The following is an 18,278-nucleotide window of genomic DNA, read 5'->3' as shown; positions in this document are numbered from 1 at the left end:
GATTGACCTGGAAAGGAAGGACGCAAGTGGCCGCGCGGCATTTTTCAGTGCCGTTGCGGATGGTCATCAGTCGGTAGTCGAACTTCTCCTCGAAAAGGGGGCCGACATTGAAACGTCAGGTGCGGATGGATTGGCGCCGTTGCAACGCGCTCGTGCTGCCCCAGGGTTGAAAAACCTGAATCATATGATTCCCCTACTGCTGAGAAAAAGAGGCTCTCACCCGTTAATCATCCATGTTGAATGCAAAATGTACGGCAGAAGTTGTTGTCCCCGACTACAGAATTCTGTAGGCTATTTTATTCCTTTAACCTAAACCGAAGAAACGAGAAAATATTACAAACTTGTCCTCTCTGTCAAGCTGACATGATAGGGTTCTTTCTGCCAAAGCTCAAACGCCTTCTGATCTGTCCACTGGTTGAACGATGGAAACTTCTCCTCCCTGACCACCTCCATGTCAAAATTCCACAGAATCCGAGCCAACACAACGCGAAACTCGACCCATGAGAGGTTTTGTCCGATGCAGTCGCGGCCGCCGACCACGAACGGACGAACAACGCTGCGCACATCCCCCGCAAACTGCTCGACATCTTGCGCAAGAGCGCTGTCGCCAATCTTTTCACCAATCTGCCCCGCCTGCTCCACTGACAACCATCTCTCGGGCACAAAGTCGTTGGGGCGAGTGAAGTTCGACGTCTGGCGGTTTGCCGCAAACTGAGTAACACCAACAGCGGTCCCTTCCGGAACAGGGAACCCAGCAATCATGGTGCCAGGCCTGTTGACCACACGAGCAGGCCCGTTCGCGACCGGTGGACACAGCCTCTGCGTCTCCTTGAGCACAGCATTGAGGTAAGGCATGTTCTCCGTGATGAACCCAAAGGTAAGCTGCTCCTCGGATGTGACGGTTGCCCTAACCTCGGCCGTTATCCGACGCAAGACGGCGGGGTTTTCACACAGGTAATGCGTAGCCCCCAGCAGCGACGTCGTCATGGTTTCGCTCCCGGCCAACAGAAGCAAGATGCAATTCGCCTCGAGCTCGTCCTTCGTCAGCCCCTTTTCAACCCCCTTGCCCAGGGCAGCAGTGACGAAATCATCGTTGTCATCGGGCGGAAGAGTGCGGTTCATTCGACGCTCAATCTTCTCCCGCACAAGCCTGATAAAAGTATCTCTCATCTCCATAAGTCTGGCTGGTGCTAGGGTGAAAAGCAAGGAAGACGAAGGAGGATAAAACCGCGAGATCATCAACAACGCTGACAGTTTAAAGTGTGTCAATACCATCTCGATCCAAGGGTGATACGTCCTCTTCTCCAGGCAGCCAAAATCCTCGCTGAGCGTCACCCTCGCCGCCACGTCAAACGTCAAGAAGTTGTACCACTCGCGCATGTCTGCCGGCTGCTTGGTCTCGACGTATTGCTTGCGCAGCTGGTTGATCATCAGAGCGGTGTACTCCTGCACGATGCGCTCTTGGCGACGGGCAGAGTTTAGCGAGAAGAACTCCTTGCCGAGGAGGTTGCGAAGGCGTGTGTGGTTCTCATCGTCGGCGTCAAAGAGTGAGACAAAGGTCTGGGCGTTGCGGTAGGCGTCGTGCTTGGGGAAGCCCTTGTTGCCGTAGCCGCCGCAGTAGATGTCATGCCAGGCCCCGTCGAGGGTGAATGACAGCTCGTCGGGGGCTATCCGCACCACCGGGCCGTACTGGTCGTGCAGTTGCTTGATCCGGTGATGCAGCCGGCCGCGAACGAGGTTGGCGGCATATGGTACGCGAGACGAGGCCCACAGCCGTGGTCCTGGGAACACGGCTAGCGGGTGGAAGAAGGCGTTGTACAGCGCTCGGCCGACAACGAAGCACTGTCAAGAGTGGTCAGCAACTTATCCTTTGTTGTTGGAGTAGGCGAGACTCACAACGGCAGCAACAACGGCCGCTTGGGAAAGCGTGACGAGTCCAAGAATGGACATGATGCTTGGAAGCAGAGTAGGTATCAAAGGTGGAAAAGAAAGAATGAGGCAAAGCTGAGCGAACAATCTTCCCAAAATTCGGTGCTGACTTGCGTGCGGTGACAGTCTGGTCTAATGATGATAGGGATTTCAAGCATCCGCTCAAGAGGAAAGCCGACGACGCATACAAGAACCACCGCTACCCAGCGATGGCAACCCAGCACCGCAAAAATCTGCCCGCTTGCTCATTGCCTGCCTACCTGTGCCTTGTTTCCAAACAAAGCGTCACCACCGTGTCACCCAGAACCGAACTAAGCCGTCGCAGCAGCGAACACCTCCTGCGCCGCCTCAGCAAACCATCACCAACTGACGGACGAATGGAGACACTGCCGTCCATTTATGGAACCAAGTTCGTCCCGATGACCTGACCTTGGCCCGTCATGGTTGAAAGGATTCTAGGGATCGATCTGGCTGTGCCTAGATGAACGCCGCAACCTGGGTAGGTACAGGCAGCACAAGTCACGGTACATGGGGGCCTGGGGGCCCTGCTACGCCCCCCGGGATTGGTTTCCGGCTAGGCTTCGCGAACCGTTGGATGCTACAGTGTACCACCGGTGAACAAGCCACGGACAAACCTCAGAAGCCACGCACACCGGGTTTCACGGCTGACGGTGCCAACAACCGCAAACCAAGCAAAGATGAGACACACGAACCCGCCGACGTGATATCGACTCCCCTCCCTCCGAACACAACACCGGTGAGCCGTATGTCCCAGTGTCACCCTTCCATCACAGAAGCCCATCACCAACCAGCTCGCTGTCTCGCTCGGTTGCAGCCAGCGATCAATTCTGCTCGAGATTTTCATTCCCAGTCCACCACCCAACACTCCGGTAACATCCACCGCAACGTCTCAAGAGGCACAGTCTACTACAACCTGCCCCATAAGGCTCTTCCTCCCTCTCCCCCCCTGGCCAACGCAGATCCTTCCGGCAGTTATGGCGCCACTCCCGCTTTCTTGTCAGGGGGGAGGAACACGCGCTTCAGGGAATTCGGACCGTTTGGTGGCGCAGTCTTGTTGTGGGATTTTGTGAACAGTGACCGGTGCGGTGCGGGCAGCAGAGATCCTCCCCGGGCCCCTCCTCCTCTCAACAAGCGATCCCGAAGACGCCGAGATTTGCACCTGCCCGCGTTCGGGGATCAACGGACGGGCTGTGCCGCAGTGGTACTTAGGCGCCCGGGAATTACGGTGGGTCCTACAGCGTATGTTTGGTGGGAGAGGATGGGCGCACGGGAAAGAGAGAGGACGAAGAAGAAGTGATGCGATTGGATGACGTGAAGAGGTAAGCAATATACATCACAGCATATGGTGGGAATGGATGGATGGTGTTTGTTTGGGAGGTGCCCGGCTCACCGGGGGGGTGTCATCCTTCCATTCTCGTTGCAACACAGTAGGGTAGGTACCTGGATGGGTAAATTTGACTGATGTGATGTGGGTGTCATTTTTGGCGTGCGCCACGGGGGAAAGTGTTTGAGATTGAGACGAGAGGATGGCTGCAGTGTTGATTGAGGTACCGTGATGAATCGGGGAAGAAGTGATCGAGGGGGAGCGAGAGGGGGCGGGACAGATCTCCAAGATGAACCCGGGGGGAGAGCAAAGATCAGCCAAGAGGGCTGCCACATGGCTTCCACCTGCACGGGTGGTGGCCGCCGCTGATCCGGCACTGGAACAAGAACTGGTCGGGGCACACCCTGTTTTTACCACCGTGTGTTGGAGATTGATTCCACGTGTTTCACGAGGAGCAAAACGATTTGACAAGATCACGCGGTAGATTTACTGCTAGCTACTAAGAGAATCTCATCCATCTGTCAAAATCATCAGGAACCCAACATCAGGACCCAGAGACAGACTTGTAGAGAAGACGCGCGACGATAGATCTCAAAGACAATGTGTTTTTTATTTGGTATCATCAAATACTCATAAACCCGAGCGCGACCAACGCTCCTATCCAATCCCACAGTGACCGGATATATCCAATTCCATCAAATCACCCTTCTTCACCTCCCCTCAGTAACCGCATACCCCTTCTTCACCTCAATCCCCCCTTTGACCCCCTCCCCGCTCTCCCCGTCACTCCCTACCCTCGTCTCCGTCTGCGTCTGCAACGTCGGATCCATCCTAAACATCTCCCCTCTCACCTTCCTCTCCTTGCTCCTCTCATCCCCGTACAGCCCCGGCATGGAATCAATCACGTCAATCGTGTCCAACCCCACCTCCTGCGTGGTGTTCTTGCTGCTGCTCTTGCCCGTGGGCGGTCGGAGGGAAGCAGTACCGCCAAGCTCAGGGTCGATCTCCCCGCTTGCGTTGCGGTCCTTGGAGTTGCCGTAGTAAGCGTAGTCGTTGGCTGAGGGGTGGGAGCGGTTGCCTCGGGAGCCGCGGGAGCCGGCCGAAAGGATGCGGTCGCGGAGGGATTTGAGCGAGATCATCCAGTCGGCCGTGATGGGGGACTTTTTGGCGAGGGCGGGCAGGAAGGGGACGCAGGCGCAGATTATGCCGACGCAGCATTCGATTGTGCTGGGCGGAGTTAGATAAGATGAGATAGAAAGGAGTGGAGATAAAGGGGGGCTTACTTGACTAGGTAGACGTTGGAGAGGACCCAGGTGAAGTCGGGGTCGTCGGCGGCGCGGAAGCGGTAGACTGCGCCGACGATGCTGAGGATGCAGGCACTTTTTTTTTGTGGTTTGTCAGTGAGCGGTTCAATGGTACCTTCATATGGGGAGATGACATACAGGAAACCACTGGAGAAAATAACAATGAGACCAATCTTCTTTCTGCGCTCCATGCGAAGCCACACCACGGCAGTGAGAGGCAACACGAGAAGGTAGAAATCGGTGACGATGTTGAACACGGCCATGGCCTTGTTCGCCTTCCACGCCGAGGCCTCATCCATGAAGACAAAGACGAAGAAGAGCGTCGTGTACAGTGGCACGACGACAGCCATGCCCACGAGCGAGCCGATTCTGGTGAGGTCATTCACGGCGAAGAGCTTGTAGTAGAAGAGCAAGAGACCAAGCTTGGTGAAACCGATGGCGGGCTCGGTGACATCGCCAATGGCTCGACCAGGCTCGATGAGCTTCATGACGCTCGCGACGGAGACATCCCACATGTGTCTGCCCACGCCGTGGAGGGAGACTGTCTGATGGTTAGCAAATTATCACTCAGATCATCTGCAGAAAAAAGGTATCAACAACGTACGCCAGATAGCCAACCCAATATAGGCACCTTGACACAACTTATTACATCACAGTCAGTCACCTCCTTCATCACCAACAGCCTCGAACCAGCATTACTCACCAACGCCAAAAAGATAAACACTACCGCATCCGTCAGCACTCAATCCATCATGACTTGATCAGTAACAAAAACTCACAATCATCCCACCACGGCGCCCTCTGCACAAAAAACCGCGCCCAGAACCTCACACCGGCAAAAAACACCGTCAGCGCCATGAACACGGCCGCGACGGCGATGTACGCAGGCGCCTGGTTCACCGACGGGTTCTCAAAGTTGGGCACCTGACCCTCCGGCGGCGCCATCGCAGGTATGAGGTTAAGATCCATCGGCATCCCGTCTGGTCCGTCCATCTTGGCGGTTGGCGGCGGCGTTGTTGTTGTGTTTGCCTTTTCCAACAATTAAGAAAAAACCTTGGTTTGGGGGTGATGTCTAGGCTACCACTGCGGCGGCGGCGGCGGTGGTGGTTGTGGTGATGAACGGGCTGTGCTCGCTCTTCTCCTCCCCGGAAAACTCGGAAGAGAAAAAAAAAACACAGAAAAGAAAAGCAGAGTTTGTTGTGTGTGTGTAGCAGTCAGCTCGTCCGGTTAAAAAGGAGTTGTACACCCACGCAACTTTGTGAAGAATAAAAGGAGACGGACAACAACTCGACGGTTTGTTACAAGAGGCGAAATGCGGATGGCATGTGGAAAAATCCCCAATACCACATCGACCCTCTCCTTCGATGGCGTTTCTGCCAGCGAGCAATAGAGAAACGCAGTAGAAGGGCACGGCGTTGCAGGCAATGTCCTGAAAAGACAGACTGCAGAAGGTGGGAGCTGGAGGGTGTATGGAAGGATCGGACTCTTGTTCCCGTCCTTTGCAATGCATTTGTCAAATCAATACAAGCAGGCAGTCCTGTGGCGCAGCTGATAGCAACCAAGAGGGTTGAGTGGTTGTGTGCCGCCCAGCTGCACCCTCCACGACCAACAACCGTCCAATAATTCGTTCGGCTGGGGGGGTGGTATTGGTGTTGGTTGGTGTGTTGCACAGTACACACGGGGTCGGAAGCCTCCGCGGTGAACCCGGTGCCCGTGCCGCTCTGGAGTGGAACAGAATTCGGTCGAGATAGGCCCGAATTGTCTCGCTATTTCGTTTCTCCGCTGTGTGGTTGCCAGTTGGTGTGGTGGTCTAAATGCAAGGATTTTTCATGCAGCAGTGGACGAAGCAAATATTGTAAGAACTCGGTGTCAGATTATTGCTTGGAGAGAAAATAGTTCTAGAAGGCCGCCCTGCATTCACCTCGTTACATCCAAGCGGTTACCCGCATATGTGCTGAAACTCTTCAGTTTCCAATGCCGTATTCCTTCTTGATAAGGTCAGCAGCTCTCTCTGCAACCGCATACACTGTCGTCTGGGTGTTGCCACGCGTGGCCAGAGGAATGATACTGGAATCGACAATGCGAAGGCCCTCGACGCCGTGAACATGCAGCCGAGCATCCACAACACCTCCCCGCTCACGGGGAAGCATGGCACAGGTGCTCGTGGGATGCCAGCAGCTGAGCGCCGACAACTTGGAGTATTGCTTTGCCACATCCAGATCGCCGAGGTCAGCGGGAGCCCCCGCGTTCCGGCGTCCGCCTCGCTTGATGAACTTGCTCAGGGGCTCGGTGCGCACAATGGTCTCTGCGTACCGCAGAAGACGGGCCTGGACTTCCAGATCCAGAGGGTGCTCCAGATATCTGGGGTCAATGACCGACAGGTCTGCGGCGTTGGAAGACGTGATGTGGGCGCTGCCACGTGAAAGCGGGTAGCACAGCGCCGCACAGATTGTAACAAAGTTGGCCGGGGACGCATCCTTTACAATAATGTCGGCGCCCACGCTGTCAGGATTGACATTGGCGCAGGCCGCATACATGAATAGGTTTCCCGCACCTTCTGCTCGGTTTGCCAGGACCGAGTGCACAAACTCGGTGTGATGAGGCGTAAAATCGCCAGATGACGGGCTGGGGTTCGAAGCTGTTATCTGCTTGATGACCTGGTCAAGGGTAGACTTTCCATCAGGCCCGACAAAGTCGGCCACGGGTAGAAGTGACCCCGTGAAGTTGCCCACAGCAAAGGGGCCTGACTTGTTGGTCATGTATTCTTGCATCGCGGCACCGACGGCTTCGGGATCCTGTCGGGTCAAAGCATCGATGGTCTTGACGCCCTCCTCAACCTCAAAGCTCACGCTGGAAACGGGGTGATCTTGCAGATTCTCACCCACATTGGGGTTATCCACAACCACCGGAATGTTTAGCTTCTCAAGAAGCTCTCTGTTACCAACGCCCGACAGTTCCAGAAGCTTTGGCGACCCAAAGACTCCGGCGGCGAGGATGACCTCCTTCTTGGCGGCGAGAGTGACAGTCTTGCCGTCCTTTTGGATTTGGACCCCAACGGCCTTCGGACTCGCGCCAGCAGTGTCGAACAAAATCTTTTCTGCGAGGGCACTGGTCACAACATGGAGGTTGGGACGGGATTTGGCAGGCTCGAAATAGGCCGTCGCCGCATCACTGCGTGTGCGTGACTCGGGGTCAACGCTCAAGGCGTTGACATAGCCGCCAGAGAATTTCCCACTGAAGGGATCTCCAGAGGCTGGGAAGCCCAGGGCCCCGATGGTGTCGACCCAGGCGTTTGGAAGAGGATCTTTGGATTCTTCGGGGAAGGATGCCTTGATGGGGCCGTCGCAGCCACGGACGCTTTCATCGACATAGGAAAGACGGAGGTGTTTGCCAGCAGCGTCGGATGGGTGTGCTAAAGTGTGGAACCTCTTGTAGTAGGGGCCCAAAGTCTCCCAGTCCCAGCCCGGGTTGCCGAAAGCACCCCAGGCATCAACGGCAGCTTTGGAGTTGGCCACAAACGCCAGGCCGTTGATAGCACTTGAGCCACCGATGAGCTTGCCCTGCGACAGGGGGATGACTTTGCCATCAAGTCCTTTCTAGGCGACAGTTAGTGGCTGCTGACGATGAGGAGGATGATTGGGGCGTTCGCACCTGGGGGACGGTCTTGTAAGCCCAGTCAAAGTCAGGTGATCCCAAAACAGAAAGCCAAAAGGCCGGTGTCCGGATGCGTGGGTCGTTGGTGTGCTCGGTGCCAGCTTCAACGACAAGAACCGAAGTGTTTGGATCCTCTGTGAGCCGGGCCGCAACCACCAGCCCAGACGTGCCGCCGCCGACAATGATGAAATCGTGCTCAGAGTCCATGGTGGTTCAGGTAGGTGTGTGGAACTGGGAACCAGAGTAGAGGTAGAATGCCGAATATGGAGAAGGTGATGACCGGTAGGGAAATGGTTGGGAGGATAGCAAAATGAACAAGTAACGGGATCCGGTGCGAGGAAAAGTGATGCTTTCAACTTTGATGTCCTGCCACCAGGAGGTGGTGATGCCAGGTGACGATGGAGGGGCGGTACACTGGCATCCACTGGCAGCAGGTGTCCAGTTGGCGGGTGTCCCATCCCCGGTGCCTGTGTAACGTCAGCAAGGGCCCTTCTGCAGGGGTACTGTGTCGGGCACGGTGACATGGGCAGCCGCTCCAATCTGTTGGTTGTTTGCAGCGGTCCATTCAATCTACACAAGGCAACGCAACAGGCGGCGGAGCCAGTAGCCGATAATGCCCTTAGCACTGCCGGCCGTGCAGGATTGCGGCGCGGCGCGAGACGGGAGGAGGAGTCCTGGACGGACCGCTGAGACTAAGGTAGGTGGGTGAGAAATGACATCTGATCAATTTGTTGCTGACTTCATGTTCTGACTAGCTACCTCGCAGCGGATAGCTCGGGTTTGGACGCCGATACCACCAGCGAGTACTACCTACTCTTTTGTTTGATGTCTCTGCCGCAGGTAGACACGACTGGCCGGATTATGGAACGCCAGCTCCAGCAGCTGTATCTTTTGAGGTCTGACACCCCCCTTTCCACTCGGATGAAAGCTTACTTCGTACCGTTCCAGCATAGCCGCAAGCACCATTTTCATCTCCAGGGACGCCACGAACCGTCCGGGACAGGCCAGTCTGCCGTGCCCAAATGTCAAATGGTCGCGGTCCGTCGAAGTGTACTGGTACTTGGTCATGAACCCGGGGTCCTGGCGCATCCCTGCGTACCGGAACCCATCGAACTTGTCCGGCCCCCTCCCGATCGCCGATTGATCGATCATGCACACGTACGCCCCAGCCGGCAGCTTCAACCCGTCCGACAGCGTAAGCTCCTCCTTGACGATCCGTTTCTGGCTGAAGGGACTCGGCGCGTTCGTCCGCAGTGACTCCTTCATGAAGCTGTCCATCTTTACCAGTTTGGCTGCTGTGCCCCTTTCCCACTTCCCGCCGCTCTCTGCCATCACCTGCCTGAGCTCTTGGCGTAACGGCTCGACATGCTCGGGATGCTCGGCCAGGTCCAGCAGGCAGTCAGTCAGGGCACCCGAAACCGTGTACAGGGACCCAATCACCGAGTACACGTAACGCTCGGTCAGGTTCTCGGCAGATGACTCCTCCTCGCTTGCGCCGTCCATCAGCCACTGGAGAACATCCTCCTCCTCCTCAGGCACCGTCCCAAGTTCCGCCTGACGACGCCGCCTCTCCTCGATGAGCGGCACAAGGTATGACTGCACCTTTTTGATGCCTTCGCGAATGCGTCCGCGCGTGGGCAGAAGCGCCCCCACGATTGGGTGCAAAGCTGGCGGCACAAACCTGAGCACTATCGCCGTCATGAAGATATTCTCAACCGTCCGGATATTGTCGGTGTGCCAGCCATCGTTGCGGCTGAGCTCTTTGCCCACCCACACACGTGTCGTCAATCTTGACACGAAACGGGTGAAGACGTTGCCGAGATCAACGGCCACCCACTCTTTGGAGTCCGGTAGCTCTATCTTCAAGGCATCCTCCAGCTCTTCCATGAGCGGAGTGATGATAGCGGGCATTTTGGGGGTCAACTTGTTGCGAATAACATTGAAGGTCAAATGAGTGCCCGTGAGGATTGAGATTCCGCTGTACTCGTCACCCATGTCCTGCGGTGGTTGTCAGTCTCGATTTTGCAACCATCAACGGGTAAAAAATATACATACCGCAGCGAGCGCTTCAATACCATTGAGCTTGGTATCCGGCAGATTCTGAAGTTCATCCAGGTACCGCGGTGGGAGCACCGTGACGTTGGAATCAGGACGGGCAATCGTGAAGATGCGATCGCCATACTGAAAACCCGATTAGCATCGCATCCAGAAGGAGTAGCTAACAACAGAAGTGCTCACCTGATCCCATCCTGCCCGGGTGACCGACCAGCCGTTGAGAAGAAAACGATATCTTGTAAGAATCAGGGGTTCAAACCACCACTTTCGACCAGCGACTGGCGAACCAGACACAGTGCAGTACTTGGTGTTCCAGAATAATATGTTCAAAACGAAAACAAGGGCGACCAAGCCAACAATGGCTCGTCCACTCCCAGATGGCGCGTGATCCAGCAAGTCAACAAGCAAGGCCATGGTGGTGGGATAGATCTCGCATTGACCGTCACAGTCCGGTGAACCGGCAAGATTGTTGGAAGCAAGATGCCGCTGGGTGGACCTTTTGATGTACCTGTACCCCAGCTGCGCCGCACAGGGTGCATGTGACTGGGCGGCAGGGGTGAGTGAAAAAGGTACTCGACAGCTTTGTAGAGACCATATGCCGGCAAGGAACGGGTCTTTTTGTTCTCCAGTCTCCAGGCACGATACGCATCTTGAGTGGCTTGGACCAGAGCGGTGGGTATGATGGAATGCGACTCTGAAAGCGGCAAAGCAGCAATCATGCCGTGTGTTAGCCTTACGTGTGATCCGGGCCTTCCTGCCTAGCTGTGACTACCTGCGCAGCCCCTGGGGTTTTTATTTGGACTGCCTCGGTTTGATTCGGTTTGACGTAGCACCAACCGCCAGTGCGATAACCTCGTCTTGGTTTTCAGACTTGCGCCGCCTCCGGCCCACCTCGAGCCAACTCACATGCCGGTTTGTACCATGGCAAGAGAGGAGCCTGGAGGGAAGAGATGTGAGTCTGCCTCGATGTATCGCTATGTTGTCATCACGTCCGTTTAATCTCCGTGCCGATAGACTTATGTACATGTAGACATCTCCCGAGTGTTCCTGCATCTGAGGAGTCCGCTGCACATTCTTTGCAGACGCCATCGACATCACCATGCTTATCGACGCGGCAGCAGAGCTCGTTGAGGGTCTCGCCCGAGGCCATCACCCCACCTATGGCGTTGGGTCCATGACCTGTTCCATCTATGACACAGCATGGATCTCTATGATCACCAAGGTCGTCGGCGACCAGACAGAGTGGCTATTTCCATCCAGTCTCACCCTGATTCTCGACCAGCAGCACGAAAATGGCGGGTGGATTGGTCACGGCACTGAGACAGATGTCATCCTCAACACGGCAGCGGCCATTCTTGCCCTTTGCAAGCATCGGGGAGAGTCCAACACTACTGACCTCAATGATCGGATCTCACGGGCAACCCAATTCTTGGACAGGGAGCTGAAAGCCTTTTGGCTTGACGCTTCAACCACTTTGCCTGTGGGATTCGAGATGCTACTCCCGAAGCTGCTCCAGCTTCTCGCCAAGGAGGGAATCAACCTGGAGTTCCCAGCACGCGCCATGTTGGAAAAGATTCGGGCCATGAAGATGGCACGAGTCAGGCTTGACAAGCTATACGAAGGGCACAAATCAACACTCCTACACTCGCTTGAGGCCTTTATTGGAGATGTCGACTTTGACCGTCTCAGTCAGCACAAGCAGATGGGTAGCATGATGGCCTCGCCTGCGTCTACCGCAGCATACCTCATGAACTGTTCGACATGGGATGACGAAGCTGAGGCCTATCTTCAACATGTTGTTCTCTACGGTGCTGGGCATGGCAGTGGTGGTGTTCCAAGCGCTTTCCCTTCGACATATTTCGAATACACTTGGGTCGTGGCCACTCTGTTGGAAAACGGCTTCACTCGGGAGGACCTGGGGACCGAGAGTCTGGAAATGATTGGCCAGACTCTTGAAGGGGCGTTTGAGGCAGGATCTGGGTTCATTGGATTCGGTGAGTTGCCCTTTCGACACACATGGCAAGAATGACTGCTAACCCCGGTAGCTGAGGGGATGGAGCTGGATGCAGACGATACGGCCAAGGGTATCACCACTTTGAACCTAATAGGATCCCCAACCCCAGCGTCCAAATTGGTCACCCTAGTTGACAGGAAAGCCAAGGAAGCTCACTTCAGGACATATGCCGGTGAGAGAGACGCCAGCATCACCACTAACTGCAACTGCTTGACCTCATTGTGTGCAAGCCCCGATGCCAGTCAGCATGTTGATGTTATTGAGATGGCAATGCGATACCTCTGCAACAAGTGGAATACCGAACCTGTTGGCATAAGAGACAAATGGGTAAGTCTACCTTGGTTCCCAAACAGTTTGGACATAAACAGAAGTGCTAACTGGTTACCTTGGTCACAGCATCTATCTTCGCTGTATCCAATGATGCTCATGACACAAGGACTCATGAGCGGGTTAGACAGCTGGGGACGAGGGGTTCTACCCAACCTACCAACAGAGGTTGCTGTTGATGCCGTTATCGTCGCCCACCAGATTATGGGCCATCTTCTGCGGTTTCAACGAGACGATGGTTCTTGGGATGGAGAACGCGAATGCACAGCCTACGCCGTCATCGCCATTACTCGCATTGCTTCACTTCCCACCGTCAAGCCGATTCTTTCCCACATATATTCAGCCCTCGAACGTGCGAAGGGTTTCCTTAGACAATATCTCAACTGCGACCTCGAGCCCGAGCATCTTTGGATCGAAAAGGTGACATACGGGTCGCGCAACCTGTCTCAAGCATTTCTCCTCGCTGCCATGAAGTGCACAATTCTGCCCGCTCCGCCCCGTCTGCAAGAGCTCGTTCCTCCCAACCTCGAAGCAACACTCAAGTCAGCCAAATTGTTCCGGCAGTTGCCCATGTTTTCCGAGGTCTCCACCTCCAGGATTGATATCTCCCTCATCGAAAGCTCTCTTTTCGTCTCTCGCCTACGCGAGCGTTGTCTGGAGATATTCCCCGGTCGAACAGCCACCAAAGAGAAGCACCTCGCCTACATCCCCTTCACCTGGGTAGCAGGCAACGAGCTCCACGGCCGGCCCCTCGGCTCCCACATCCTTCTCGAGATGATGGTCATCTCAGCCCTAGCCTACCAAGTAGACGAGTTCATCGAGACCTCTGTCTCCCAGCTCCCACCCGAAGCCATCACCAGACTCCATTCAGAGCTCGACACTCTTTTCCATCTCCCGGCTACACCACCCACCACCACCCCATCCCTCTTCAGCTCCATCCCCATTTTGGGCAACCTATTCACCCCTCCACCAACCCCCCTCCTCGTCACCATCAAGCAGACCCTCTCCCACTTCCTCACCACCATCTCCGCCCTCCCTTATGTCCAGACCGCCCCACCCATCCTCCAGTCTAACCTCCGCCTCCAGCTGAAAGCCTACCTCTCCGCCCACCTAACCCAATTGGAATACAACCACGCCCTCTCCCTCCAACCAAACAAAAACACCCTTGTATCACCCCCCTCCCCTCTCTACGACTGGCTCCATACCACCTCAGGCACCCACACCGCCGGCCCCCTCGCCATATCCCTCTTCCAATGCCTCCTCTCTCCTTTTTTCACTCCCACACCGAAAGTCCAGCACTTGTTTAATTCCATCTCCCGGCATTTATCCGCCATCTGCAGGATCTACAACGACCTGGGCAGCCTGGACAGAGACAGGGAGGAGAACAACGTCAACGCGGTCAACTTCCCCGAGTTTGAGGGCGTGGTCGATATAAAAGAGCAAATGATGGGGATCGCCGGGGTTGAAAGGAAAATGTTGGATCTGGCACTCAAAGAGCTGGAAAAGGAGCTGGGGGGGACAAAGGGGGGGAAGGTGATGAAGGGGTTGGGGGTTTTTGTGAGCAGTGCTGACGTTTACGGGGAGATGTATGTGGTTAGGGATATGACACCCAGGGTTAAGTAGACCTGAGAGCGGCCGGGAAAGGGGGGAGGGGGGAGGTAAAGGGGTTCTTTTGTTGTGGCGTTTTAGCGGGGTGGTGGCGCGTTTGTTTGGGTTTGGGTTGTCTTTCTATCGGTCTGTCAGTGGTGGCTGTTGTGTTTTGCTTGTTCACGAGTTTCAGAGCTTTGTAATTGTTTTGAGAGATATCACTTTGTTTGTTTATTTGACAGTTCGCTACAGGCTGCTTGTGTCGTCGTTCGTAGACAATAAATCTTAGATTTATATTCTGTTCTACTCTGCGCTATTTGACCCATTAGGTACACCGAGCCCGAAACTGATAGTCAATGCTAAATTTGTAAGAAAAAATCAGCATCACAAGCTCAGACTACCTTGGAATCATGCCCCCCCCCTTCTCTTGCTCCGCACCAAGCTCTTTCTTTCTAACGCCTCCCCGTGGCCAAAATACTAAACCCCCCCATAGTATACTCGGCCCCCGCACTCGTCAGCAGCACATAAAAGTCAAAATGCAACGACATCAACCCCCCTTCCACTGGCTGCGACCCCCCGAACCCAACACTGTAAGCAAACGTCTGCTTGTACTCAATCCACTCCCCCAGCGGCGGGATCTTGGGCGTGTCGAGGAACGGCACGTTGTAGTTCCCGATCCACACCCCCGGAATCCCATTCGGGTACACGTACCCCTCTGGCGCGATCGCCTCATTTCGAATGCTGAACTTGATCTCGTACTGGACGTTAGGACATAAAATGGCGTGGGTTCGGAGGTGGAAGTCGTTTTGCGTGTTGGAAACGACGTGGACCGAGAAATCACCTGGCAGACCCGGTTGAGGTCCGAGGCGGGTGAGGGTGTACTCGGGCATGTCGGGCTGGTAGATTTCTGGGAGGGTGAGCCATTCGGATCGGATCGCCTGGCCTACCGAACAACCAGTGGGGGTTGGGGTAGCCGAAGTGGTAGGCACTGGTGGCAGCGAGCTGGTCGGCTGAGGCTCGTAGCATCTTCCATCGTAGCAGTAGCCCGACTGGCAGACGTTGCCGCATGTCCCGCAGTTTTTGGGGTGGGACTTGAGGTCAAGGCACAAGTTCCCACATTGGTCTTGCTCGCACTGGCACTTGTTGGGTGTTCCGGTACACTTGGTATGCTCCGGACACTTGAAATCGCATCCTCCACACATCTCAGGGTCGTTCAGGTTGACATTCTGACAGGCCAAGTACGTCTCTTGCCCACCGCTAGGACCACCAGCCTCAACAGGGCAGAGAGCATGCGTCGGCTTGTCACAAGCACATTCGCAGCGATCGGAATTTGCAGAGTTGAACGCCATCCACCCGATGGGCGAGCTGACAGCAGTAAAGTAAAACCCAGCCAGGTCAGCACAAGCCGGGAACTTCCAAACATCATGCCACCGAACAGTGGCATCCTTCCAGCACTGGTTCCGCATGCAGGTCCGGAACTCGGTGTTGCACTGCCAGAAGCTCTTTTCGCAGTTGTCGAAACAGTCATCGTGGTCGTTGCAGCATTCGCCCCAGTTGAAGTCAGGGACCAGGTCGACCGCGGCATCTGCTGCTCCACAGCCGTTGGGAGATTCGGGCCGGCGGCCAGGTTTCGGCACTGGAATGGCATCTGGGCCATATGGGCACCGAGGAAGAAGTGCAAACTCTCGACTTTGTAGACTTCGACGCAAGCTGATACCCGAGGTTTCAACTGGCCGTGGGGAGCGAAGATCTGGCCGTATAGCGACGATGCCGTGTAACTCTGCGTCTTCCGAGCCTTCGATAGCCAATGTGGTGCGGATTCCTTCATCAGTAGTGTGCCAGTAACGAGGAGTGCCCGCGCTTGTTTCCAGAAGTCTGCCACGACAGTCGACGGTGAACAGCAGAGGGTTGGTACTAGGCGACGACTGAAAGACGATATCGCTGGACAGCGAGAAGGCAACCTCGTAAGTATCGGCACCTTCCACGAGTTCCAGGACATGGAAGGACCCGACTTGTCTTCCGAACCTGAACAGAGGGGGCTGCCATTCGTCGATTGTCACCAGGATGGCCAGGGCTTCTTCTTGCGTTTCGGGTGCTTGGGGGGTGCCAGGACGGCCGTCGCGGTTAATGATGTGCGCTCCAAGGGGATCGAGAAGGTGCTGTGAAAGAAAAAATGGGTTAGCAAGATGACTCCTGGGACGGTTGGAGAGTATTGCATAGGCAAAGTATACTTACGAATAGGGCCCCAGGCGTCTGGACTGGATCGAGCATGCAGCTGGACGAGGTGGGCAGAACAGTGGCAGGTGGAGCGACCTGGCTGGTATAGTTGTAGGCGGGCAGAGTGGCCTCGTAGTAGGTATAGTCGGAGGTCCATTCAGGGGGAGGTGGCCAAGAAGCAGAGGCTGTCGTAGTCAAAGAGCTGGTAATCATGGAGGTGAGAGAGGGCGGCAGTGTAGCCGTTGCCGATGACTCGACAAGGTCTGTCGGCTCAGGGCTTGCGGGAGTCGTGATACTAGAACTAGCACTCGCTTCGTCACGCTGGCTAGAAGTTGATACTGCATCTTGCGAGAACGAGCCAGTCGTGCTGGCACCAGCTGTGCTCGTGTCAGCCGTTGACGATTCGTCCAGGCTTGAGGTCATCGTTGGTGATTGTGTCGAGGTTGCTGACGGAGGATCGTTTTCCGTCTGTGTGCTTGTTGCTGATGTTTCTGGACTGCCTGATGCCGTACTGACAGGTATGTCGGTCGACTCCACTGGTGCAAAGGAACTAGAAGACTCGATGCTGAGACCATGAAGACGAGCACCCCACACATGCGCAACTGCCGCAGGATTGTTCAGTGTACCCTTCAGGTAGCACTGGCCATTGGAATAAGCAACCCCTAAACAACCGCTGGCGGTATCACAGGCAGCAAGACAACCGCTGAACGTCGCCTGGGACGATGCTCCAATATCTCCTCCACCATAATCAACACCGCAAAGTATCTCGTAAGTCCTCCCCTCTGACGTCGTGTGCGTGGGTGTAGAAGCATGGCCACCAGCACAGGTCAGTGGCACCACCGTAGGTCCAGCATTAGGCGCGGTTGTCGTCCTCACACTAGCACTCTCACTGACACTAGGTTGAATAGGTGCCTCCAATATCTTCCTCGCCGTCCACACATGCCCAGCCTCAACCAACACCGTAACCTCCCGTTTTCTATAACACGCCTCCCCAACATACGAAACATCCACACACCCTACCAACCCCTCACAAGCCTCGATACACCCCTGAAAGGTCTTCGTATACACCATCTGAAGATCACCACCATAGTACTCCCTCCCACAAATGATCTCATAAACCGCCCCCGACTCCGCCAAGTACGCCGTCCCATCACTCTCCCCACCCAAACAGCTCGGCGGATCAGAACTGGGAACCAAACTCCCCGTCGCAGAAGGAGGTGCTCCCGTCGTGGTGCTCGGCCTCGTAATCCTCCTCCCAGTCCAGACATGTCCCGCAGTATTCAACGGACCCAATGCCCTCTTCAAATAACACGACCCCCCCACAAAAGAAACATCCACACAGCCAGACGTCTCAGCACAAAGATCCATGCATCCTGCAAACGTCCCCGTCTGCGCAGCGCTCATGTCCCCTCCCCCATAGTCCACCCCGCACAGCACCAAGAACTCCACCCCCTTCGGCGATTCATAGACAGTCCCATTGCTGACGTTATCGACACAGCTAACATCAACCCCAGCCTGAGCTGAAACCCAAGAGGCAAGACCAAACAAAATGGCAGATATGCCAGCCCATCCAAGCGGAGCCATTACCGCCGAAGTCTCCAAAGAAAACGAATAGCCCTCCTCCTCGTCGATCAATCCATTCCGGCGCTACGTGGCTGATATATACTATACCATCCCCTCTCCCGCCCCCAGACCCTCCTCCCAAAGAAAATCCGCCTACCGAAACCCATACGATCAAAACCCAAATCCATCGCGACCCAGACCTCGATAGTGTGGCGCGCTAGCCGTTGGCAATGCAGCGCCAAGAGGCCCCAAAAGGAAACGCGGACACGAGGTTGGGAAATGC

General features: G+C 55.4%; 6 protein-coding genes across 6 annotated transcripts; 1 reads left to right on the top strand and 5 right to left on the bottom strand.

Annotated features, from left to right (window-relative positions):
* Positions 1-267: 267 nt before the first annotated feature.
* Positions 268-3,494, bottom strand: QC763_501260 (uncharacterized protein). Its single transcript, XM_062912727.1, has 2 exons — positions 1,897-3,494; positions 268-1,842 (listed from the first exon to the last, which is right to left on the bottom strand). The coding sequence occupies exons 1-2, from the start codon at positions 1,948-1,950 to the stop codon at positions 334-336; spliced, it is 1,563 nt and encodes a 520-aa protein (XP_062763932.1). The 5' UTR covers positions 1,951-3,494; the 3' UTR covers positions 268-333.
* A 339-nt stretch (positions 3,495-3,833) lies between these two features.
* Positions 3,834-5,571, bottom strand: QC763_501270 (uncharacterized protein; the record flags this gene model as incomplete). The annotated part of the gene is made up of 6 exons (XM_062912728.1): positions 3,834-4,501; positions 4,558-4,653; positions 4,717-5,119; positions 5,183-5,219; positions 5,282-5,301; positions 5,358-5,571. 6 exons carry the CDS (start codon positions 5,569-5,571, stop codon positions 3,985-3,987), a joined length of 1,287 nt encoding a protein of 428 aa, XP_062763931.1. The 3' UTR covers positions 3,834-3,984.
* A 971-nt stretch (positions 5,572-6,542) lies between these two features.
* Positions 6,543-8,743, bottom strand: QC763_501280 (uncharacterized protein; the record flags this gene model as incomplete). The annotated part of the gene is made up of 2 exons (XM_062912729.1): positions 8,230-8,743; positions 6,543-8,174 (listed from the first exon to the last, which is right to left on the bottom strand). The coding sequence occupies exons 1-2, from the start codon at positions 8,437-8,439 to the stop codon at positions 6,543-6,545; spliced, it is 1,842 nt and encodes a 613-aa protein (XP_062763930.1). The 5' UTR covers positions 8,440-8,743.
* A 182-nt stretch (positions 8,744-8,925) lies between these two features.
* On the bottom strand, positions 8,926-10,788 carry QC763_501290 (uncharacterized protein). The gene is made up of 3 exons (XM_062912730.1): positions 10,471-10,788; positions 10,288-10,413; positions 8,926-10,230 (listed from the first exon to the last, which is right to left on the bottom strand). Exons 1-3 carry the CDS (start codon positions 10,699-10,701, stop codon positions 9,043-9,045), a joined length of 1,545 nt encoding a protein of 514 aa, XP_062763929.1. The 5' UTR covers positions 10,702-10,788; the 3' UTR covers positions 8,926-9,042.
* Positions 10,789-10,981: 193 nt separating this feature from the next.
* Positions 10,982-14,482, top strand: QC763_501300 (uncharacterized protein). Its single transcript, XM_062912731.1, has 3 exons — positions 10,982-12,281; positions 12,333-12,628; positions 12,698-14,482. The coding sequence occupies exons 1-3, from the start codon at positions 11,387-11,389 to the stop codon at positions 14,249-14,251; spliced, it is 2,745 nt and encodes a 914-aa protein (XP_062763928.1). The 5' UTR covers positions 10,982-11,386; the 3' UTR covers positions 14,252-14,482.
* Positions 14,287-18,236, bottom strand: QC763_501310 (uncharacterized protein). The gene is made up of 2 exons (XM_062912732.1): positions 16,451-18,236; positions 14,287-16,374 (listed from the first exon to the last, which is right to left on the bottom strand). The coding sequence occupies exons 1-2, from the start codon at positions 18,014-18,016 to the stop codon at positions 14,668-14,670; spliced, it is 3,273 nt and encodes a 1,090-aa protein (XP_062763927.1). The 5' UTR covers positions 18,017-18,236; the 3' UTR covers positions 14,287-14,667.
* Positions 18,237-18,278: the final 42 nt, after the last annotated feature.

Source organism: Podospora pseudopauciseta, assembly GCF_035222475.1.
Source record: "Podospora pseudopauciseta strain CBS 411.78 chromosome 5 map unlocalized CBS411.78m_5.2, whole genome shotgun sequence".
NCBI classification, from domain to species: Eukaryota; Fungi; Ascomycota; class Sordariomycetes; order Sordariales; family Podosporaceae; genus Podospora; species Podospora pseudopauciseta.
This window is presented reverse-complemented; position numbering and strand designations above follow the sequence as displayed.